The 24,815-nt window shown below is 30.1% G+C and overlaps 5 protein-coding genes and 1 long non-coding RNA gene across 6 annotated transcripts; 4 read left to right on the top strand and 2 right to left on the bottom strand.

The window, feature by feature from the left end:
- Positions 1-3,089: 3,089 nt before the first annotated feature.
- Positions 3,090-4,192, bottom strand: LOC113389138 (small glutamine-rich tetratricopeptide repeat-containing protein alpha-like). Its single transcript, XM_026626190.1, has one exon. The coding sequence runs from the start codon at positions 4,099-4,101 to the stop codon at positions 3,199-3,201; it is 903 nt and encodes a 300-aa protein (XP_026481975.1). The 5' UTR covers positions 4,102-4,192; the 3' UTR covers positions 3,090-3,198.
- Positions 4,193-4,809: 617 nt separating this feature from the next.
- Positions 4,810-5,092, top strand: LOC113389139. The gene is made up of 2 exons (XR_003368215.1): positions 4,810-4,887; positions 4,974-5,092. It is a non-coding gene; the product is annotated as an uncharacterized LOC113389139 (long non-coding RNA).
- A 2-nt stretch (positions 5,093-5,094) lies between these two features.
- LOC113389763 (zinc finger protein 525-like) lies at positions 5,095-6,153 on the top strand (the record flags this gene model as incomplete). Its single annotated transcript, XM_026626772.1, has 1 exon — positions 5,095-6,153. A coding segment is annotated over one exon (1,059 nt), but the record flags the coding sequence as incomplete, so codon positions are not given.
- A 2,328-nt stretch (positions 6,154-8,481) lies between these two features.
- LOC113389762 (zinc finger protein 501-like) lies at positions 8,482-10,344 on the top strand. The gene is made up of 3 exons (XM_026626771.1): positions 8,482-8,518; positions 8,604-9,055; positions 9,215-10,344. The coding sequence occupies exons 2-3, from the start codon at positions 8,650-8,652 to the stop codon at positions 10,342-10,344; spliced, it is 1,536 nt and encodes a 511-aa protein (XP_026482556.1). The 5' UTR covers positions 8,482-8,518; positions 8,604-8,649.
- Positions 10,345-15,474: 5,130 nt separating this feature from the next.
- Positions 15,475-16,912, bottom strand: LOC113389761 (zinc finger protein 583-like). The gene is made up of 2 exons (XM_026626769.1): positions 16,801-16,912; positions 15,475-16,714 (listed from the first exon to the last, which is right to left on the bottom strand). The coding sequence occupies exon 2, from the start codon at positions 16,666-16,668 to the stop codon at positions 15,475-15,477; it is 1,194 nt and encodes a 397-aa protein (XP_026482554.1). The 5' UTR covers positions 16,669-16,714; positions 16,801-16,912.
- Positions 16,913-17,178: 266 nt separating this feature from the next.
- On the top strand, positions 17,179-23,478 carry LOC113389760 (zinc finger protein 208-like). The gene is made up of 3 exons (XM_026626768.1): positions 17,179-19,257; positions 22,386-22,529; positions 22,607-23,478. The coding sequence occupies exons 1-3, from the start codon at positions 17,326-17,328 to the stop codon at positions 23,393-23,395; spliced, it is 2,865 nt and encodes a 954-aa protein (XP_026482553.1). The 5' UTR covers positions 17,179-17,325; the 3' UTR covers positions 23,396-23,478.
- The last annotated feature ends 1,337 nt before the right edge of the window (positions 23,479-24,815 follow it).

Raw genomic sequence — 24,815 nt, 5'->3', positions numbered from 1 at the left:
ACTGTAACTCTCATTATTTTTGCTATCTTTTTATATCTGAGCAAATCAAATGTAAATCATAAATCAATTTATCTCCAACAATCGTTCATTTCATTTCGAATTAAATTTAAAAAAAAAAAAAGTTGCCTAATTTACACAAAATTGAAAAAGTGCTCCCATATAGTCACAGTCTAAACGTATTTGCAAATAATTCTGTGCGACATTTTCGCTTATACTGCGCTTAACTTGGCGGCATTTTCACGTTTTTCAATAGTTTTCACAAAATTGGAAAAGTTTCTCCAGACATAAACAGGCTAAACGCACTTGGGTAAACATTTGTACCAGAGTGGCGCTTAGACTGTGCTTAGCCTGAATAATTTTATGATTTGAATTTTTAATCCAAAATTACAAAAATATTTTATGGAAAATAAAAAAGTTGTGATAATTTTTAACTTTCCGTAGGGCAAGTTATAGTAATCGCAAAAAAAATCGAAAATGAAAAATTTTATATATCTTTAGGTTTCAAAGGTTTCTGAACATTTTGGCATACCTTAGAAAAAATGGATGTATGTGTGTATGTGTGTGTGCGGATACAAATTTTCGTCGACGATTTCGGGAACACGGATGAAGCGATTTGAATAATTCAAAAAACATTCGATTCGTATTGATAAGGAGACGTGCTGATTAGTTTTTGGCGAAGGCAGGTCTAGCCGTTTCGAAGATACGGAGCAAAAAGTGCCACAATCAGTAACTCAGTTTTTAAGAAAACCGAACTCCAGATTTAATAATTCAAAAAACATTTTATCTATATTAACAATATAAAGAACTGATCAAATTTTTATGAAGGCAGGTTTAGCGGTTTCGGAGATCTAGTAAAAAAGTAAAAAAATGCCATTTGGCGGTCAAAAATGATCATTAGACATATGCACGTCAAATTATCAGATATTTTATAGAGATTTTAACAATAAGTATACATTTTGTTTACATTCCTATCGGTTCCGTACCAATGCTTATCCGTTAGACGGCGACGCGGCGCTTACGCGCTTCGATATTTCCTCTCTATGCAGTTAAAGCAGTACGATTGCTTTGAAAAAAAGTTCAGAATTTCCAAAATATTTCAAAATAAATTTTTCTTCAAAAAGTCTTTTTTTCAAAAAAAAGGAAATTTTTGTCAAAAATTTATGGTTTCTCAAAAATCTATTTTTTTCAGAGTATTTTTTTCAAAAATGTTAACCCTTAAAAAAAAATGTGATACGGAAAGTTCCAGCAATTTGCCTTAAGGCACGATGCCATGCGCCCTACTAGTTCTTTTTTTTCAAAAGTTTTGGAAGTCAAGTATAATTATTTTTATTGTTAAAGAGGTGTTACGTAACAATTGCCACATTATTTAATCAATTTATAAAGAAAATATATTAACATATTTTAAACTAAATAACAGTGCTCAAAACCAAAAAAAAAAACAAACACACTTGTCAATGTCGCCCGATTTAAATCTATCTTTTGCCCTCTACTTTAAAATAGTATCGTAAACAACTACTTGCATGAGATAATGATAGTAGACTAATATAATTTTACCCTTTTCAGGAAATATAATTGGATACCTAAAACAAGAAATTTTCCTAACCCATGACGTAATCGTCAAAGCTGGTTCCATTGGAACCAGCATGTACTTTTTGTCCTGCGGGACAGTTGCTGTAATTTCACCATTGGGAAAAGAGGTGAGTGAAAAAATAGACGTATGTGTTAATGTATGTATGTGCGGATACAATCTTTTGTCGACGATTTCGGGAGCACGGAGCAACCGATTTGAATGGTTTAAAAAACATTCGATTCCTATTGATAGGGAGACGTGTATTGATAGTTTTTGGCAAAGGCAGATCCAAGCGTTTTGGAGATACGGGGCAAAGAGTGCAGAAAATAGAAATTGAGTTCTTGAGAGAACGGAGTATCGGATTTGAATGATCTAAAAAACATTCAATTTGCAATGATTGGGAGAAGAGGTGATTAGTTTTTGGCAAAGGCAGGTCCAGCGGTTTCGGAGATACAGAGCTAAATGTGCAAAAAATGGCAGTTTTTGAGTGAACTAAGCGTCCGATTTGAATGATCTAAAAAAACTTTCTGCTTGTGTTGACAAAACAATTGCTTTTGAGGATAAAAAATTATTACACCTTTTTTTATTTTCCATAAAATATTTTTGTAATTTTGGATTAGAAGTTCAAAAAATTACCCAGGCTAAGCACAGTCTAAGCGCCACTCTGGTACAAATGTTTACCCAAATGCAAGTTAGACTGTTTATGCATAGACTTTTTCCAATTTTGTGTTAAAACTATTGAAAAATGTGAAAATGCCGCCAAGCTAAGCACAGTACAAGTGAAAATGTCGCATAGAATTATTTGCAAATGCGGTTAGACTGTGACTCTACGGGAGCGATTTTTCAATTTTGTGTAAATTACGCAACTATTTTTTTGAAATTGAAATCAAAATGAAATGACGATTGTTAATGTTCTGGAGATAAATTGATTTATGATTTATGATTTACATTTGATTTGCTCAGATATAACAAGATAGCAAAAATAATGAAAGTTACAGTATTTGTTATTAACGTTTAAAATTTCTCGAATATTTCATTACGGTACGGGAAGTTCCAGCAATTTGCCTTAAGGCACGATGCCATACACCACTTGTTAATTAATAAAATCCAAGATTTGTTTGGAAGTATGTTTATTTATAACAAAAAAAAACTAATCGGTTAATAATATATATTTACAAGCTAATAGTGTGGTAAGACATGCAAGAACATTGTGAATTCATTAAAATAACATATATAAATTAATCGATACTGATTGAAAATATAAAATTGAAATTACATAATACAAGTTATCAATAATGTCTTGATAATAGTTTGAAAAATATTTTTTTTAGGATTTAAATTGATATGAAAAAGCAAGCTTATACATATATATATAATAAGGAATGATTTATATTGTAATAATAATTTCAAAGTGTCGTCAAAGAAATATAAATCATAACTGTTGTTATAGAAAAAAAATATCAATATATATGTATATATATATATATATATATATATATATATATACATATAATCCTGCTTTTTCATATTATTATTTATTAAAAGTCTTCATTTTCATTTTCTAATGTTTTCCATAATCAAATATCAACAATTGTCATTTAAAAATTACATCCTAATCTATCCTAAATCTAATTATTTGGTTTATTTGGATCCTCAGAAGGCTCCCCATTAGGCCCCATTTGCCTCCTCAGCGACTCGATCAAATCAGGATTGGAAGACTGCATTTGTTGCGCTAATTGATGCCCAGCTTCTATCAAAGCCTCCATCCCGGGAGCACCTCCCTGCACATTGCTTCCCATAAAACTCATCATGTTCTGCATTGCCGGATCCGATAACATATGCGTGGCCATGTTCATGAGCGTAGGGTTGTTTAGGAGCATGCTAATATCAAAAGGAGCACCTCCAGGGGCTGAGTTTGATGGTTGTGGAGCGCTTGCTAGTTTTTCCTCAGTTAAGGTTAGGTTGTTTTGGTAACTTTCATTCTCCGGTTCGAGTTCTAGGGCTTTTTTGTAACTTGTCAAAGCTTCTGCGTGTTTGTTCAAGCTTGAGTAAGCTAGACCGAGGCGCCCATAAGCTTTGCTGTATGTGGGGTCTATGCGCAAGGCTGATTGGCATTCTTTTATAGCAGCCTCGTGGTTGTTGAGTTTGCTGTATGCAGCTGCACGATTACAATAGTAAACAGCGTTATTAGCATCCAGGATGATGGCTCTGGTGTAATGATCCAAAGCATCCAAGTACCTCTCGCTTTTCATCAAGTTATTACCCTCGTTCTTCAAAGCTTCAGCCTCAGCTTTGGCTTTCTCGATAGCCTTCTGATTTTCAGACAAATGCTTGTTGAATATATTAATCAAAGGCTCGGAGTTAGTCTCGGGGACACCGTCATCATTACCTAGATCATAAGCCGATTCTAAACATTGCACAGCCACTTCGAGGCTCTCGCAGGAATCAGCACTCAGATGATTACTTGACAATTCATCTTTGAGGAAATTCACGAAACTGCTCACTAGTTTTTTCGCATTCGAGGACGTCATAACGATCAGAATTGTATTAAAACGAATTTAAGTGTATATTTATCGTGTGTTTATAGTTATGGTGTAATTATTTGGCAAATGACACGCAGAAATAACGCAATACAAAACAATTTTGACATTGAGGTTAGTCAGCCGAGTAGTGCTGCCACATGGGGAAATAATCGAAGAGTAAATGCCGGCGCGGAAAATTTGAATTTGAAATAACATGTTTAAGATTTTTATATATATATATATATATATATATATATATATATATATATATATATATATATTATGTGTGTGTGTGCGTGTGTGTGTTTATTACTTCCATATAAACAGTTTTTGTTAAAATATTCGATAATGAAATAAGAATGAATGAAGAGAAGTCTATAAAGAAGGTTCTCTGAAAATTTCAATTAAATCGGTCCAGTAGAACTCGAGAAATGGTGGACATCGTATTAAAAGAACTTGTTTTGAGTAAAACGCGTTTAAAGTTTCGCAAAAGGAATAAAACCGGAGAGAATTATCATGATCAAACAACTGTATCTCCTAAAGTAATCTAAATTGTGAAAAATCTTCTCGCACACATGTTCTTTTGAATTTGTACACTATAATACATAATAAAGAAATTTTAAATTTAAATAAGACCAAAATCTATCTTTTTCCGTGATTTTGAATTTTGCGCCGTTAAATTCGAAGTTGAAGTTGTTTCTGGTGTTGACCAATCAGAACGAAGTAGAAATGTCAAATTGTCAAAGTGCACAAATGAAGCAAACAAAAATATAAAATAATAACAAAAACATCAGTGTGAGTATTATAGCATATTAATAATTATCAAAATCTATTCATTACACGTTCCAAAGACATAAATTACAAGTCTTCTCGACTTTTAGGCAGAAATTGTTAGATAGCAATTACCATAACCTACAAAAGTTGAAAATGTCTGAAGAAACAAATTCAAACACAATAATCAAAATTGAACCGATCGAATATCCTCAAGTTAAACCAGAACTTGAAGATCATGAAAATACAACAGGTATTTGTAGCAAGAGGGATGAAATTTGTCTACAGCAATTTTTAAAATCTGAGGTTACGGTTGAGGAGGATATAAAGCAAGAAACTATTGATGAGCAAGATGCTGATACAAGTTCCAATGAAAAACCTTACATATTTAATGAAGACATCAGTAATTCAAGTTATTCAAGCACATCAATCGAAAGCGTTTCTGAAAAATGTACAACAAGCGATAATCTAAAGCTTCATGAATGTGAAATATGTAATAAAACATTCTCAAAAAAGACAAATTTAAATCAACATAAAATGGTTCATACCCGTAAAACCTATCCTGTTAGTTGTAAAATATGCAATAAAACACTCGCCGGAATACGATCATTAAAAATACATGAACTTGTTCACACTGGAGAACGACGTTACAAATGTGAAGAATGCAATAAAATGTTCAAATTAAAGGGTCATTTAAAACAACATAAAATAACTCACACTGGAGAACGTCCTTACATTTGCAAAATATGTCATAAAGCATTCAAAGAAAAAAGGACTTTTGATTACCATGAAAGAACTCACACTGAAAAAATTTATCCTTACAGTTGCGAAATATGTCATAAAAAATTCAAGGCAAAGCATAATTTGAAATACCATGAAACAATTCACACTGGAGAAAGTCCTTACAGTTGCCCAATATGTCATAAAACATTCATAGCAAAGCGGGCGTTAGAACAACATGAAGCAATTCACACTGGAGAAAACCCTTATGTATGCAAAATATGCAACAAAACATTCACATTAAAACAAACATTAACTCGACATGAAATTAGTCACACCGGAGTGCGTCCTTATGAATGTGAGATATGCAAAAAAACATTTACATCAAAACAATCAGTAGTTCGACATAAAATTAGTCACACTGGAGAACGTAATTATAATTGTGGAATTTGCAATAAAACATTTGCAATAAACGATTTGTTAAGACAACATGTAAGAGGAGTACATGCTGGAATATGGAAAAAACGTTCAAAAAAAGTTTTGAATTTGCCGGAAACTAACCAACCATAAAAACCTTTCTTTGTGGAACTGCACAATTCATGTATTTTGTTAACTCTCTTACTGATAAAAGTGAATTGAATGCAATTGTTCAATTGCTTACATATAAATGTTTAAATAATTATAAATATAATATTATATTTTTTTAATAGAGATATATAAATAAAGTATATATATTTTTAAAAAAGAAGTTTATATTTAACTTAAATAGTTGAAATAAATAATTGCGACTATGGCTTGATTTTTTATTTTGATTTTATTTTCATATTACCGTTATCGTATCATTTTTCGGTTTATATATATCTACATATATATATATATAAAAATAAGTCGGGTTTTCCTTCCTGAAATAACTCCAGAACGCACGGACCGATTTCGACAATTTTGCATTCATTGAAAAGGTCTCGGGCTCCGCAAGGTTTATAGCTAAGAAAATTAGTGGTGCATGGTATCGTGCCTTAATGCAAGCTGCTGGAACTTCACGCACCGTAATTAAAAATTCGAGTAATGACATTAGTGAGAATTATCAGAATTATGCTTGGTTAAGTCAACGAGCAATTCTTGCCGCAAAGAATAATGATGTACACGCACTGAATTTCACCATTCAATCAAAAATTGCTGGCGATTTGGTGACATACCAATAATTCCGACTGGTTTTCCGTTTGACTTCAAACAATTGCTATTTTCAGTTCGCCATGCGTTCGCAATAACAAGTCGCAAGGCCAATTGCTTAGTGCTTGCAGAATAAATTTCAAATAGATTATTTAGAAAATCATTGTTTTTCACATGGGCATTTATACGTTGCCTGTTCACGAGTTGGAAAACCATCCGCTTTGTTTGTGTTAACGTCAGACCGAAAAACAAAAAATGTGGTTTACCAAAGAGCACTTCAATGAAACGGATAATTTGCGGATTCACTTTCATTTACTTAGAGAAGTTCAACTAAAAAACACTTCATTTTTGTAATCGAAATAAATTCATTACTGTTGTGTAATAAAATCAAATTTTTCCTTTTCAAATATAAAACAAACAAACAAATTCTTTATCTTTCTCACGAAACCATCTGGTGGCGAAACAGAGTTCGTCGGGTTTGCTAATATATATATATATATATATATATATATATATATATATATAATTATTACTTACTGCAACAACACTTGCAACTCTTTTGGATCCTTTTATCAATAATGCAATTTCACCAAAATGTGCTCCGTCTTCTAAATGACACACCTAAAATATTAAAAAACTTATATAAAATATTATATATATATATATATATATATATATATATATATATACGTATATATATATATATTTGTAATATTTTTGCAGCCCAATCGTCACACTTTATTCGGTAATTACAAACGTTTGTAATTCCGGATAATCCGAATTCCGGATAATCGAAAGTCCGGATAATCCGAATTCCGGATAATCGAAAGTCCGGATAATCGAAAGTCCGAATAATCGAAAGTCCGGATAATCGAAAGTCCGGATAATCCGAAGGCCGGATAATCCGAAGTACGGATAATCGAAAGTCCGGATAATCGAAAGTCCGGATAGTCGAAAGTCCGAATAATCGAAAGTACGGATAATCGAAAGTCCGGATAATCCGGATTCCGGATAATCCGAATTCCGGATAATCGAAAGTCCGGATAATCGAAAGTCCGGATAATCGAAAGTCCGGATAATCGAAAGTCCGGATAATCGAAAGTCCGGATAATCGAAAGTCCGGATAATCGAAAGTCCGGATAATTCGAATTCCGGATAATCGAAAGTCCGGATAATCCGAATTCCGGATAATCGAAAGTCCGGATAATCCGAAGTACGGATAATCGAAAGTACGGATGATCGAAAGTCCGGATAATCCGGATTCCGGATAATCCGAAGTCCGGATAATCGAAAGTCCGGATAATCCGAATTCCGGATAATTGAAAGTCCGGATAATCGAAAGATCAGATATTCAGATATTCAGATATTCGGATATTCAGATATTTGGATATTCAGATATTCGGATATTCAGATATTCGGATATTCAGATATTCGGATATTCGCATATTCTGATATCCGGATTCCGGATAATCCGAAGTCCGGATTATTCGAAGTCCGGATAATCCGAAGTCTTACTTAGAAATTCTGACTTTTAATGATGCAATAATAATAAAAATATAAACGAAAGCGTTCTAAATTAATATTGAATTAAAATCTATCTTTTTTCATATATTTATATCACATATGATTTTAAATTTTGCCGCCGTTAAATTCGAAGTTGAAGTTGTTTTTGGTGTTGACCAATCAGAACGAAGTAGAAATGTTAAATTGTCAAAGTGCACAAATGAAGCAAGCAAAAATATAAAATATTAACAAAAACATCAGTGTGAGTATTATAGCATATTAATAATTACCGAAATATATTCATTACACGTTCCTAACACATAAATACAAGTCTTTTCGACTTTTAGGCAAACATCGTTAGATAGCAATTATCATAACCTACAAAAGTCAAAAATGTCTGATGAAACAAATTCAAACACAACAATTAAAATTGAACCGATCGAATATCCTCAGGTAAAACAAGAGTTAGATGATTATGAAATTGATGAAATTTGTCCACAGCAATTTCTAAAATCAGAAGTTACGGTTGAAGAGGATATAAAGCAAGAAATCATCGATGAGCAAGTTTTTAAACATGATCCTCAAGTGAAAGAAGAGGTTGATGATAATGAACATACATCAAATATGAATATGGAGAGTGATGAGATATGCCTACAGCAATTTCTAAAATCTGAGGTTACGATTGATGAGGAAATGAAGCAAGAAAAGATTGATGTGCAAGATACAAGTTTAAGTGAGAAAACTGACATATTCAATGAAATCATTGGTAATTCAAGTAACACGAACAAAGCATTTGAAAGTGTTTCTGAAACATGTAAAATAAATAATAATCTAAAACCATATAAATGTAAATTTTGTAATAAAACATTCAAAAGAAAGCAACATTTAAAGCATCATGAAATAATTCACACTGGAGAACGTCCACATAAGTGTGAAATATGTCATAAAACATTCATAGAAAAGTGGTCTTTAAAACACCATGAAGCAATTCACACTGGAGAACGTCCGCATGAGTGTGAAATATGCAATAAAAGATTTGTCAATTTAAGAATGTTAAAAAACCACTCAGCATTGCATAAAGAAGACCCTTATTACAAACATCCACATGAGTGTGAAATATGCAGAAAAAAGTTTGTAACAAAAGGAGCATTAAATTACCATCAAAAGATTCACAGCGAAGAACGTCCTTATAAGTGCGAAATATGCAATAAAGCATTTGCATTAAAGGAATATCTTAAAGGACATAAAATGATTCATTCTGAAGAACATCCTTATAGTTGTGATATATGCAATAAAACATTTACAAGAAAGACATCATTTAAGATTCATGAAATGAATCATACTGGTGAACGACCTTACAAATGTGAAATATGCAATAAAGGATTCAAAGCAATGTGGCTTTTAAAACAACACGAAAATGTTCACACTGGTGAACATCCGCATAGTTGTGATATATGCAATGAAAAATTTACAGTAAAGTCATTATTAATCTATCATAAAATGAATCATACTGGTGAACGACCTTACAAATGCGAAATATGCAATAAAACATACAAATCAAAGATAAGTTTAACCGAACATGAAAGGTCTCACACTGGAGAAAGACCTTTTGAATGTGAAATATGTCATAAAGCATTTAAAACAAATCGGGCTTTAAAAGCCCATGCAAGTATTCACACTGAAGAACGTACTTATAGTTGTGAAATATGCAATAAAACATACATAAGAAAAGATTCATTAACACGACATGAACTTATTCACACTGGAGAACTGCTTCATGAGTGCGAAATATGCAAAAAAAGGTTTGCACATCAAAGGAACTTAAAAACGCATTTATCAGTGCATAACGAAGAACGTCCTTATAGTTGTGAAATATGTAATAAAACATTCAATAGAAACACAAATTTAAAGCAACATAAAATGATTCATACAGGTGAACGTCCTTTTAGTTGTGAAATATGCAATAAAACATTCACATCTAAACAAGCATTCAATCAACATAAAATATCTCACACTGATGAGGGTTCTTTCAACTGCGAAATATGCAATAAGTCATTTGGCAACAAAACAATCATTAGGCCGACATAAAGTGATCCATACAGGAGAACGCCATTATAGTTGTGGAATTTGCAATAAAGCATTTGCATTAAAAGATACATTAAGACAGCATTTGAGAGGAGTACATGCTGGAATACGCTCTGTAAAAAAACCTTCAGAAAAAATTTTGAAAGTGCCGGAAACTGTTCGACCTTAAAATCCTTGTGAGGATATCAATTGCAATTCATGTATTTTTTTTAACTCCGTCACTTACAAAAGTGTACTGTATGTAATTGTTCAATAATGTAAATATAAATGTTTAAATAATTATAAATGTAGCATTGTAATTAATTTGTCAAGGGTATACATATATATGAATAAAATTGTGGTAAATGCTTATATTTTTTTTGAAGTAAAACTTCTTTAGGCGCGACGTAAGTGTAAAGTAATCGCTTGCATGATTCGCGCTTACGACGCTAGTAAGCGCAGCTATCGCAATTATTCGATCTAGTCTGCGAGCAAAACAAAAAATACATCAAATGCCAAATCATATGTCAAAAACAAAACAAAATGTGTCGACTTTCACTTGAGTTTTGTGCTTAGCTCGTAGTCTCTAAACATTTTTTGAAGTAAAACTTCTTTAGGCGCGACATGGGTTAGCAGTATGATTCGTGAGTTAATAAAAATGTCAGGATCGGAAGCATATTTTATCCCGTCCCCCATAAACAATTTTAGTGCAAATAATCGCAAATTATGAAACATTTAAAAAATCTGCGCTGCGTAAGAAATGTGAGTTTATTCAAGTAATTTGTATTATTCGAGTTTTTCGAGGTTACTACATACTTTTGAAGTTATTACTTAAATGGAAAATTTTATTTTTATTTTTATAGGCAAGGCAGATACTACAGTTGCTCAAAGAATTAAACTGTATCGCCAGTCAGTTACTGCCAATTTATTAGAAAATATTGAGCCAGATATCATTTTAGATGTTAATAATTAAGAATCTTTTTGACTCCTAAAAAATGCTTCAACTATTCACATTTAAATATATTATTCTGTTATCTTTTTAGTTAAAAGTACTGCTGTAACTTTTTCTGATACAGCCACTACATTACGTCAATTGCAAATTAATGATTTTGCATATAATGTGACAAGAACTGATCTTTAGCAAGAGTCAAATAAAGTATTTGATCTTCCATATAAAGACTTCAATTTGTTTAGGAATGCACGAAAATTGTTTGAAAAACAATTTACAAATAGCTTTGGCTATGTATGTTTTGTGTGTGATCGACTTTGGTTTCAAAGTGACTTAAAAATATCAAATGAAGCTCAAAAACAAATTCTTAATAATGGTTTTTTGAATATTGATTCAAATAATCAGGTTGGATGTCAAACTTGTCGGGGTAAAATTCCCACTTTGTGTAAATTTATGCCAAATTATCTACCTAAACTAGATATTGTATCTGAAAGGTTAATTTCACCTAGATTGTGTTTCATGCAAATTAGACGATTGCGACATGCAAATGGACAATTTGAAATATTTGGACAAATTATAAATATGCCTGTTGACAATGATAATATGGTTAATTTATTACCTCGTAATATTGATGATGATCATTGCATTAACGTTCACATAAAATAACAAATGATTCATAAATCAGGCCATTTGCAGGGCTTGATAAATAAAACAAATATAAAAGTATGGCTTCAATTTGTTAGGCAAGACGGATATTAAAGCTGTTCAAGGAATAAGATTATATCGTCAGCGAAAAAGTAAAAAAACACAAACAGTAAATGAATGTATGTTAATTTTAATTACACGAAGTTCTTCAAACACAATTGTTACAGGATGAGTTAATTTGCAAAAACAATATTTGTTTAGGCGTTGTTTAACATAATCGCACTGTGTGAATGAATATTATAGAATTTATTAATCAGCAATTACTTTAAAACGATCGTGTCATATTTCAAGTACGACTTTGATTACATTATTGTTTGTAAATATTATACATATTTTTAATGCTATTATAAATATATAATTTATAATTTATCATTATATGAATGTGTATGATGATTGACGACACTAATAATTGTGTGCATCACGAGTATTACCATATTACTAATAAACATTATTCAAAATTTTTATATGATGTATTTATTTTTACTCAACTTAAATTTGCTACTTTATACACACAGAAATAAATTTTACTTCAATCGCGTGTGATCCTTACGCGCACTCTTTTTTTTCTTAATACATACTTATGAATATAAATAGAGCATATATACTCGAAGGATGATTTTTCTTTTAATTAAGAAACGGTATCTAAACGGCATTTTCAGAAAGTTTACATTTAAAATGTATTATAGATTAAAATAAATTAAGGGGCACAACTAGTGTAACCGCCAAAAAAAGGGTGATTTTTGTGAATTTATATTAAAAAAACTACTTTATCAATCATTTCAAAATTTTAGGAATATATTTATACATGTTTTAAGAATACATAGTAAAATTTTTGAAGAAAAAAATTAAATATTTTTTAAGTTATTGTCGATCTCCAACGGCGCGAAAAAAAGGCCTTTCACTGCTGCAGTGATTCCGGCCTTCTACGTGGATGAAATTAAAAAAAAAAATCTCGTTAAACTAGATAATATTGTCTGTGAAATGAACTACGATAAAGAAAAAAAAATCAAAAATTGACAAAATGATGGCGTTTTTGAAAAAAAAAAATCGAATTTTACCCAAAATTTTGGTCGTTTTTCGACTGCCAAAATTCGATTTTTGATCCGATCAAAAAGTCGATCGTTTATTTTACGGAGAACTTTATATAGAATATGTAAAAAAAATTTGATAGTGATCGGATCATTTGTTTTTGAGTAATCGCTGCAGAAAATTCGGAAAATGATGTTTCGAGAAAAACGCGTTTAAAGATTAAATGATCAATATACTATATACTATATATATATATATATATATATATATATATATATATATACTATATTATAAAAATTTATAATACTATGATAAGAGTCATGTACTAAAAGAGAAGAATTTCGTTTATTAACGCAACAAGGGATTTAAAAAAGTAAAAACAGATTCAGCAAATTTTCTAAGGTCACCATTCTTTTCCTTATGTAAAATAAAAAAAATTCTTAGTATTGAAAGTATGGTTTAAATTGATGATATGTTCCGAAAACATCGTCTTAAACTGATTTAGATTTTTCGAATTACAAATGTGTTGGTTCATTCTCTTGCAAATATATTGAGAACTTTCTCCAATGTAACATCAATTACAATCGTTACAATTTACTTTGTAAACAATTTACGTACTATATTATATTTACAAACACTGTTATATACTCTCGTACTATTATATACACAAATACTATTACTCATTCACGTATTATATTATATTTACAAACAACTCCGGAAAACAAAAAATATTCTCTCACAAAGCACACGAGTAAATTACATATAGATAAAATCAGTGCATTTGTTTAGTAAACTAGTGGGGTGGGTGGCATCGTGCCTTAAGGCAAATTGTTGGAACTTCCCGTACCGTAACGAAATGTTGGAGAAATATTGAATGTTTTCAAATAGATTATTATAAATATTGTAACATTGTCTAATATTTATAAGAATTATATAAACTAAATTACAAAGTTGAAATTATTTGTTTATGTATATTAGAACTATAGTCAGAATAAAAAATAAAATCTGAATTATTTTCGATATACAAAAAATTAAAAAAAAAAAAAAAAAAATGAGACAAATTTTTTTTTCCATAATCAATTATTTTGTTAAGACAAGCAGAAAGTTCTTTGAATCAATTGGATCGGACGCTTAGTTCTCTCAAAAACTGCCATTTTTTGTACATTTAGCTCTGTATCTCCGAAATGGCTGGGCCTGCCTTTGCGAAAAACTAATAACCCCTTCTCCCAATCATTACTAATAGAATGTTTTTTAGTTCATTCTAATCTGATGCTCCGTTCTCTCAGAAACTCGATTTCTATTTTCTGCACTCTTTGCTCCTTATCTCCGTAACTGCTTGACCTGCCTCTGCCACAAACTATCAGCACATCTCCTTATCAATAGGAATCGAATGTTTTTTAAACCATTCGAATCGGTTGATCCGTGCGCCCTAAAACGTGGGCGAAAATTTGTATCCATACATGCATACACACACACACACACACACATACACATCCATTTTTTCTGAGGTATGCCAAAACGTTCAGAAACCTTCAAAACGTCGAGAAATGTAAAAATTTTCAATTCCGATTTTCGGCCCATTACAATAACTTACCCTACGGGAAGTTAATAATTTATAACTTGTAAACTACTGATAGTATTCTAATGATGTATTTAGCAAATTTGTACTAAATTAAATAATCTATAAAATTGTCTAACAATACAGCAAGTTGAATATTGTAGAGAGTGTCATTAGAGACAATAAATGAGTGATTAGATACAAACGAAGTTAATACGTATAAATTGTCTTAGGATACTTTACATTTTTGTTCAAATTATTTGTGATAGGACTGTTGAAATATATATATATATATATATATATATATATATATACATATATATATATACATACATATATATATATATATATAATATTTTATAACAGTTTTTTAATATTTTAGGTGTGTCATTTAGAAGACGGAGCACATTTTGGTGAAATTGCATTATTGATAAAAGGATCGAAAAGAGTTGCAAGTGTCGTTGCAGTAAGTAATAATATATATATATATATATATATATATATATAAACCGAAAAATGTTACCATAACGGTAATGTGAAAATAATATTAAAATCAATAATCATGTCATTATTAGGTTTTTATTTTTCAATGAAATCATTGAAGGATCTTATCTCATATTGGGAAGACTAATATGAAATAATGCATATATAAATGTATAGGCATTTCAAAACTGAAAAGCCATAGTCAAAATTATTTATTTCAACTATTTAAGTTTAATATAAACTTCTTCTTTAAAAATATATATACTTTGTTTATATTTCTCTATTAAAAATTTATAATGTTATATTTATAATTATTTAAACATTTATATGTAAGCTATTGAACAATTGCATTCAATTCACTTTTATCAGTAAGAGAGTTAAAAAAATACATGAATTGTGCAGTTCCACTAAGAAAGGTTTTTATGGTTGGCTAGTTTCCGGCAAATTCAAAACTTTTTTTGAACGTTTTTTCCATATTCCAGCATGTACTCCTCTTACATGTTGTCTTAACAAATCGTTTATTGCAATGTTTTATTGCAAATTCCACAATTATAATTACGTTCTTGTGACTAATTTTATGTCGAACTACTGATTGTTTTGATGTAAATGTTTTTTTGCATATCTCACATTCATAAGGACGCACTCCGGTGTGACTAATTTCATGTCGAGTTAATGTTTGTTTTAATGTGAATGTTTTGTTGCATATTTTGCATACATAAGGGTATTCTCCAGTGTGAATTGCTTCATGGTATTTCAAATGATGCTTTGCCTTGAATTTTTCATGACATATTTCGCAACTGTAAGGATAAATATTTTCAGCGTGAGTTCTTTCATGGTAATCAAAAGTCTTTTTTTCTTTGAATGCTTTATGACATATTTTGCAAATGTAAGGACGTTCTCCAGTGTGAGTTATTTTATGTTGTTTTAAATAGCTCTTTAATTTGAACATTTTATTGCATTCTTCACATTTGTAACGTCGTTCTCCAGTGTGAACAAGTTCATGTATTTTTAATGATCGTATTCCGGCGAGTGTTTTATTGCATATTTTACAACTAACAGAATGTTTATGGGAATGAATCACCTTATGTTGATTTAAATTTCTTTTTTGTGGGAATGTTTTATTACATATTTCACATTTATGAAGCTTTAGATTATCACTTGTTGTACATTTTCCAGAAACGCTTTCGAATGAATCGCTCGAATTACTTGAATTACTGGTGTCTTCATTAAGTATGTGAGGTTTTTCATTGGAATTTGTATTAGGCACAGCATCTAGCACATCAATCTTTTCTTGTTTAATTTCCTCGTCAATCGTAACCTCAGATTTTAGGAATTGCTGTAGGCATATATCATCATTCTCCATACTCATATTTGATGTATATTCATAATCATCAAACTCTTCTTTCACTTGAGGATCTTGTTTAAAATCTTGTTCATCAATGATTTCTTGCTTCATATCTTCCTCAACCGTAACCTCAGATTTTAAAAATTGCTGTAGACAAATTTCATCATTTTCCATACTAATGCCTGTTGTATTTTCATAATCTTTAAGTTCTTGTTTAATTTGAGGATATTCGTTCGGTTCAACTTTAATTGTTGTGTTTGAATTTATTGCTTCAGACATTTTCAACTTTTATAGGTTATGGTAAATGCTATCTAACGATGTATGCCTAAAAGTCAACACGATTTGTAATTTATGTGCTAGGAACGTGTAATAAATATATTTTGATAATTATTTATATGTTATAATACTAACACTGACTTTTTCGTTATTATTTTATTATTTCACTTGCTTTATTTACGCACTTTGACATTTTGACAGCTCTTCTTCGTTTAGGTTAGACAACATTAAAAAGATTTAAACTGCGAGTTTATCAAGGCTACCAAGAACTTAGAAATTCTGACTTTTAATGATGCAATAATAATAAAAATATAAACGAAAGCGTTCTAAATTAATATTGAATTAAAATCTATCTTTTTTCATGTAACTACATCACATATGATTTTAAATTTTGCCGCCGTTAAATTCGAAGTTGAAGTTGTTTCTGGTGTTGACCAATCAGAACGAAGTAGAAATGTCAAATTGTCAAATTGTCAAAGTGCACAAATGAAGCAAACAAAAATATATAATAATAACAAAAACATCAGTGTGAGTATTATAACATATTAATAATTATCAAAATCTATTCATTACACGTTCCAAAGACATAAATTACAAGTCTTCTCGACTTTTAGGCTGAAATTGTTAGATAGCAATTACCATAACCTACAAAAGTTGAAAATGTCTGTAGAAATAAATTCAAACACAACTATTAAAGTTGAACCGATTGAATATCCTCAGGTAAAACAAGAGTTAGATGATTATGAAATTGATGAAATTTGTCCACAGCAATTTCTAAAATCAGAGGTTAAGAGCGAGGAGGATATAAAGCAAGAAATCATCGATGAGCAAGATTTTAAACAAGAACCTCAAGTGAAACAAGAGGTTGATGATAATGAACATACATCAAATATGAGTATGGAAAATGATGAAATATGCCTACAGCAATTTTTAAAATCTGAGGTTACGGTTGAGGAGGATATAAAGCAAGAAACGATTGATGTGCAAGACGATGTGACAAGTTCCAATGAAAAACCTTACATATTTAATGAAGACATCAGTAATTCAACTAATATGAGCAAATTATTCCAAATCCTTTCTGGAAAGTGTATAACAAGCAATAATCTAAAGCTCTATGATTGTAAAATATGTAATAAAACATTCCAAAGTGAGGCAGATTTAAACCAACATAAAATGATTCATACTGGAGAACGTCCTTTTAGTTGTGAAATATGCAATAAAACATTCACATCAAATTCAAATTTAAAAGAACATAAAATGATCCACTCTGGAGAACGTCCTTACATTTGTGAAATATGCCATAAAACATTTGCCACAAAACGAAATTTAAAACAACATAAAGTTATTCACACTGGAGAGCGACCTTATGAATGTGAAATATGCAAAAAATCATTTTCAGCAATGAGAGTATTAAACCAACATAAGAAAATTCACACTGGAAAAAGTCAATTATTAAAGCAAACTAAACAACATCTTTATGAATGTGAAATATGCAATAAAACATTCAAAATGAAGTGGAATTTGAAACAACATGAAAGTGTTCACACTGGAGAACGTCCTTATGAGTGTGAAATATGTCATAAAGCATTCAAAGACGAGCGGACTTTAAAACGCCATAAAACAATTCACACTGGAGAAAATCCTTATGAGTGCAATATTTGCAACAAAACATTCCCAAATATGGCATCATTAAGACTACACGAACTTTGTCACACTGGAGAACGTCCTCATGAGTGTGAAATATGCAATAAATCATTCAGATTAAAACAATCATTAATTCGACATAAAGTTATTCACACTGGAGAACGACCTTATGAATGTGAGATATGCAAAAAAACATTTTCAGCCAAGAACAATTTATTCAAGCATAAAAGGCTTCATACCAAAGAAAGTGTTTGCAAAATATGCAATGAAACATTTGCAACAAAACAATGTTTGAAGCAACATAAAGTTACTCACACTGAAGAATGCCCTCATCAGTGTAATACATGCAAAAAGAGATTCAAATCAAAATATTCATTAACAGAGCATGAAATAATTCACACTGGAGAACGTCCTTATAGTTGTGAAATATGCAATGAAGCATTTAAAAGCAAACGTGCATTAAGAGAACATGGAACAATTCATACTGGAGAACGTCCTTACAATTGTGAAATATGCAATAAAGCATTCAGATTAAAAGTAACATTAAAACGACATGCAGTTTTACACACTGGCGAACGTCGTTATGAGTGTGAAATATGCAAAAAGAGATTTTCACTCCGAGTGACCTTAAAAAAGCATTTATCTGTGCATTCTGAAGAACGCTCTTATAATTGTGAAATATGCAATAAAGCATATAAAACAAAGTCAGATTTAAAACACCATCAAATTATTCACACTGGAGAACGGCCTTATAGTTGTGAAATATGCTATAAAACATTTGCATTGAAAAAGACATTAACACAACATGGAGCAGTTCATGCTGGAGAACGTCCTTACAGTTGTGAAATTTGCAATAAAGCATATGCATTAAAAAGTGCATTAAGACGACATGTAAAAGAACTACATGATGAAGTAAGAAAAGATTCAACAATGAATTTGCCGGAAACTGTTCAACCTTAAAATTCATTTCTTGTGGAGATATCAATTACAATTCATATATTTTTTAACTCTGTTACTGATAAAAGTGTGTTGTAATTGTAATTGTTTAATAATGCTAATATAAATGTTTAAATAATTATAAATATAGCATTTTATTTTTTTCAATAGAAAAATATAAATAGACTGTATATATACTCAGATAGTCGAAATAAATAATTTCGACTATGACAATTCAGTTTCAAAATGTTTATATATTTTATATGCGCTATTTTACATTAGTCTTAGAAATATGAGATAAGGTCCTTAGATAAATTTATTTTAGCGCGACTCGTTTAGGTTTTGTTCATATGCGTTGCGTTTCTTGTAAACATATACAAAGATCGTCGTCTAAATATAAGCACTGATATAGAATCTATAAAATACAAGTGATGAAATTTACATTATCAATAATAATAAAAACTAGTAGTGTATGGCATCGTGCCTTAAGGCAAATTGCTGGTACTTCCCGTGCCGTGATAAAATTTCGAGAAATTTTAAACGTTTTCAATATATTATTACAAATAGTGTAACTTTCATTATTTTTGCTATCTTGTTTGTTATATCTGAGCAAATGAAATGTAACTCATAAATCAATTTATCTCCAGAACATTAACAATCGTCATTTCATTTCGAATTCAAGTTCAAAAAAAAAAAAATACTTGCCTAATTTACACTTTTACATTTCTAAATTAAACTACTACATTAATACTTTATCTCTTGTAACTTTTAAACGGCATGTCTAATTTATAATATGTACAAAACTAAATTATATATAATGTTGCCCAATATTACAAGACCCTAAAGCAACTCAGTATACTTTAAAATTGCAATTAAAAGTTTGTATCTAATTTTATTAGCTTTAAGTGCGTTCATCAGTGCATTTATTTATTTCAACCCTTTCAACTTTTAAACCGTTCATCTAATATAAATAAAACATTTGACAAATTAGTGCAAAATTAATTAAAATTTAACACTTGTTAATATTATAATGACCTAGAGCATCTCGGTATACTCTAAAAGAGCATTTGAAAACAGTGTTAGTGCTACTAATTTAATCGTGACTAATGTGTATTATATATATCTTGTAACTTTTAAACAGTACGTCTAAAATTCGTCAAATATTCGAAAAATTTATGCAAAATTAAATTATCTATAATGTTGTCTAATAACATATAACCCTACAGCAACTGGGTATACTTTAAATTGGCAAACGAGTAAATAATTTTTTTGTGGGCGTCGTTTATATTGAAGCTGCTGCAATTGTGAAGTATGCAATTAATTTTTATGCATTTATTTATTATATCTCTTGAAACTTTTAAATGGTACTTGCAATGTACATCAAATATGTTGCAAATTTGTTTAGAATTAAATATACAATACTTTCTAATACCACAGAAACCTACAACAAATCGGTATACTTAAAAATCATCATTGAAAATAGATAAGTAACACGAGTACGTATCGTCATGCATTGTTTATTGCATCTTTTGTAATTTTTAAAATAATCACATGAAATGAATAGAATATTTTGCAAATTTGTGCAAAATTAAATAATCTAAAATATTTTCTAATATCACAAGAACCTACAGCAACTCGGTATACTTAAAAATCGAAAATAGATAGAAAAATAAAAAATTGAAACTAGATAAGTTACTCCGGCACGTATGATCATACATTTATTTAAGGCATCTCTTGTAACTTTTAAAATAATCGCTTATATTAATCAAATATTCTGCAAATTTGTACAAAATTGAATAAAAAATAATATTTTCTAATATCACAAGAACCTACAACAACCGGTATACTTAAAATCTTGAATGTAGATAAGTACTCGAGTACTAGAAAAATCATCATTGAAATAGATAGTTGTAATCGAGTACGTAGGTCATGCATTTGTTTATTATATCTCTTGTAACTTTTAAAATAATCACTTTATATTAATCAAATATTCTACAAATTTGTACAAAATTGACTAAGAAATAATATTGTCTAATATTACAAGAACCTACACAACTCGGTATACTTAAAAATTGTCTTTGAATGTAGATAAGTAACTCGAGTACGTAGAAAAATCGTCATTGAAAATAGACTAGTTGTAACTCGAGTACGTATGGTCATGCATTTGTTTATTATATCTCTTGTAACATTCAAAATAAGAATTTAATGTTAATGAAATATTCTGCAAATTTGTACAAAATTGAATAAGAAATAATATTGTCTAATATTACAAGAACCTACAGCAACTCGGTATACTTAAAAATTGTCTTTGAATGTAGATAAGTACTCGAGTACGTAGAAAAATCGTCATTGAAAATAGACTAGTAGTAACTCGAGTACGTATGGTCATGCATTGTTTATTATATCTCTTGTAACATTCAAAATAAGAATTTAATGTTAATGAAATATTCTGCAAATTTGTAAAATTGAATAAGAAATAATATTGTCTAATATTGCAAGAACCTACAACAACTCGGTATACTTTAAAATCATGATTGAAAGTAGATAAGTACGATCCAGTAGAATTCGAGAAATAGTGGACATCGTATTGAAAGAACTAGTTTTTAGTAAAAGCGTTTAAAGTTTGGCAAAAGGAATAAAACCGGAAGAAATTATCATGATCAAACAGCTGTACCTCCTAAATAATTTAAATTGTGAAAAATCTTCTCGTACACATATTCTTTTGAATTTGCACATAATAAGGAAAATTTAAATTTAAATTGGACCAAAATCTATCTTTTTCCATGTAACTGTATAACAAATGATTTTGAATTTTGCGCCGTTAACTTCGAAGTTGAAGTTGTTTCTGGTGTTGACCAATCAGAACGAAGTAGAAATGTCAAAATGTCAAATTGTCAAAGTGCACAAATGAAGCAAACAAAAATATAAAATAATATTAAAAACATCAGTGTTAGTGTTATATCATATTAATAATTATCAAAATATATTCATAACACGTTCCTAACACATAAATACAAGTCTTTTCGACTTTTAGGCAGACATCGTTAGATAGCATTTACCATAACCTACAAAAGCTGAAAATGTCTGAAGAATCAAATTCAAACACAGCAATTAAAATTGAACCGAATGAATATCCTCAGGTGAAACAAGAATTAGATGATTATGAAATTGATGAAATTTGTCCACAGCAATTTCTAAAATCAGAGGTTACAGTTGAGGAGGATATAAAGCAAGAAATGGTTGATGAGCAAGATTTTAAACAAGATTCTCAAGTGAAAGAAGAGGTTGATCATTATGAATATACATCAAATATGATTATGGAGAATGATGAGATATGCCTACAGCAATTTTAAAATCTGAGGTTACGATTGAGGAGGAAACAAAGCAAGAAAAGATTGATGTGCAAGATGCTGCGACAAGTTCCAATGAAAAACCTTACATATTTAATGAAGACATCAGTAATTCAACTAATATGAGCAAATCATTCCAAATCCTTTCTGGAAAGTGTACAACAAGCGATAATCTAAAGCTTTATGATTGTAAAATATGTAATAAAACATTCCAAAGAGAGGCAGATTTAAACCGACATGAAATGATTCATACTGGAGAACGTCCTTTTAGTTGTGAAATATGCAATAAAACATTCACATTAAAGTCAAATTTAAAAGAACATAAAATGATCCACTCTGGAGAACGTCCTTACAGTTGTGAAATATGTCTTAAAACATTTGTCACAAAACGAAATTTAAAACAACATAAAGTTATTCACACTGGAGAGCGACCTTATGAATGTGAAATATGCAAAAAATCATTTTCAGCAATGAGAGTATTAAAACAACATAATAGAATTCACACTGGAGAAAATCAATTAGTAAAGCAAACCAAAGAACATCTTTATGAATGTGAAATATGCAATAAAACATTCAAAATGAAGTGGAATTTGAAACAACATGAAAGTGTTCACACTGGAGAACGTCCTCATGAGTGTGAAATATGCAATAAATCATTCAGATTAAAACAATCATTAATTCAACATAAAGTTGTTCACACTGGAGAACGACCTTATAAATGTGAGATATGCAAAAAAACAATTTCAACCAAGAACAATTTATTAAAACATAAAAAGCTTCATACAACTCGGTATACCTAAAAATCGCATTTGAAAGTAGATAAGTATGGCCATGCATTTGTTTATTATATCTCTTGTAACATTAAAAATAAGAATTTAATGTTAATGAAATATTCTGCAAATTTGTACAAAATTGAATAAGAAATAATATTGTCTCAAATTGAATATGAAAATAGACAAGTTACTCCGGCACGTATGGGGTCATGCATTTATTTATGGCATCTCTTGTAGCTTTTAAAATATTACAAGAAAATTTTTAAATTAAATTTTAAAAAAATATTACACAAAATTGAAAATGTGCTCCGGTATAGTCACAGTCTAAACGCATTTGCAAATAATTCTATGCGACATTTTCACTTACACTGTGGTTAGCTTGGCGGCATTTTCACATTTTTCAATAGTTTTTTCCCAAAATTGGAAAAGTGCTCCATAAACATAAACAGTCTAAACACACTTGGGTAAACATTTGTACCAGAGTGGAGATTAGACTGTGCTTAGCCTGGGTAATTTTTTGAATTTTTAATCCAAAATTACAAAAATATTTTATGGAAACTAAAAAAGATATAATAATTTTTTATCCTCAAAAGCAATTGTTTTGTCAATACAAGCAGAAAGTTTTTTAGGTAATCGGTCCAGAAGAATTCGAGAAATGGTGTACATCGTATTGAAAGAAACTAGTTTTGAGTAAAAAGCGTTTAAAGTTTCGCAAAAGGAATAAAACCGGAGGAAATTATCATGATCAAACAGCTGTACCTCCTAAAATAATTTAAATTGTGAAAAATCTTCTCGTACACATGTTCCTTTGAATTTGTACACTAGAATACATAATAAGGAAAATTTAAATTTAAATTGGACCAAAATCTATCTTTTTCCATGATTTTGAATTTTGCGCCGTTAACTTCGAAGTTGAAGTTGTTTCTGGTGTTGACCAATCAGAACGAAGTAGAAATGTCAAATTGTCAAAGTTCATAAATGAAGCAAACAAAAATATAAAATAATAACAAAAACATCAGTGTTAGTGTTATAACATATTAATAATTATCAAAATTTATTCATTACACGTTCCAAACACATAAATTACAAGTCTTCTCGACTTTTAGGCTGAAATTGTTAGATAGCAATTACCATAACCTACAAAAGTTGAAAATGTCTGATGAAACAAATTCAAACACAACAATTAAAGTTGAACCGAACGAATATCCTCAGTTTAAACAAGAACTTGAAGATCATGAAAATACCACAGGCATTTGTAGCAAGAGGGATGAAATTTGTCTACAGCAATTTTTAAAATCTGAGGTTACGGTTGAGGAGGATATAAAGCAAGAAACTATTGATGAGCAAGATGCTGATACAAGTTCCAATGAAAAACCTTACATATTTAATGAAGACAATCAGTAATTCAAGTTAATGCAAGCACATCATTCGAAAGCGTTTCTGAAAA

Source organism: Ctenocephalides felis, unplaced genomic scaffold (genome assembly GCF_003426905.1).
Source record: "Ctenocephalides felis isolate EL2017-DRISC unplaced genomic scaffold, ASM342690v1 CF-g0.4_SCAFFOLD_03573, whole genome shotgun sequence".
NCBI lineage: Eukaryota > Metazoa > Arthropoda > Insecta > Siphonaptera > Pulicidae > Ctenocephalides > Ctenocephalides felis.
This window is presented reverse-complemented; position numbering and strand designations above follow the sequence as displayed.

Bases quoted from the DNA above. Each gene is read 5' to 3' on its own strand.
- LOC113389138 (XM_026626190.1), bottom strand. From the start codon at position 4,101: ATGACGTCCTCGAATGCGAAAAAACTAGTGAGCAGTTTCGTGAATTTC.
- LOC113389762 (XM_026626771.1), top strand. From the start codon at position 8,650: ATGTCTGATGAAACAAATTCAAACACAACAATTAAAATTGAACCGATC. The intron at 9,056-9,214 runs GTGTTTCTGAAA...AAACATTCATAG, and splicing joins CACGAACAAAGCATTTGAAA to AAAAGTGGTCTTTAAAACAC.
- LOC113389761 (XM_026626769.1), bottom strand. From the start codon at position 16,668: ATGTCTGAAGCAATAAATTCAAACACAACAATTAAAGTTGAACCGAAC.
- LOC113389760 (XM_026626768.1), top strand. From the start codon at position 17,326: ATGTCTGTAGAAATAAATTCAAACACAACTATTAAAGTTGAACCGATT. The intron at 19,258-22,385 runs GTTCAACCTTAA...GAATATCCTCAG, and splicing joins CAATGAATTTGCCGGAAACT to GTGAAACAAGAATTAGATGA. The intron at 22,530-22,606 runs GTTGATCATTAT...TTAAAATCTGAG, and splicing joins ATTCTCAAGTGAAAGAAGAG to GTTACGATTGAGGAGGAAAC.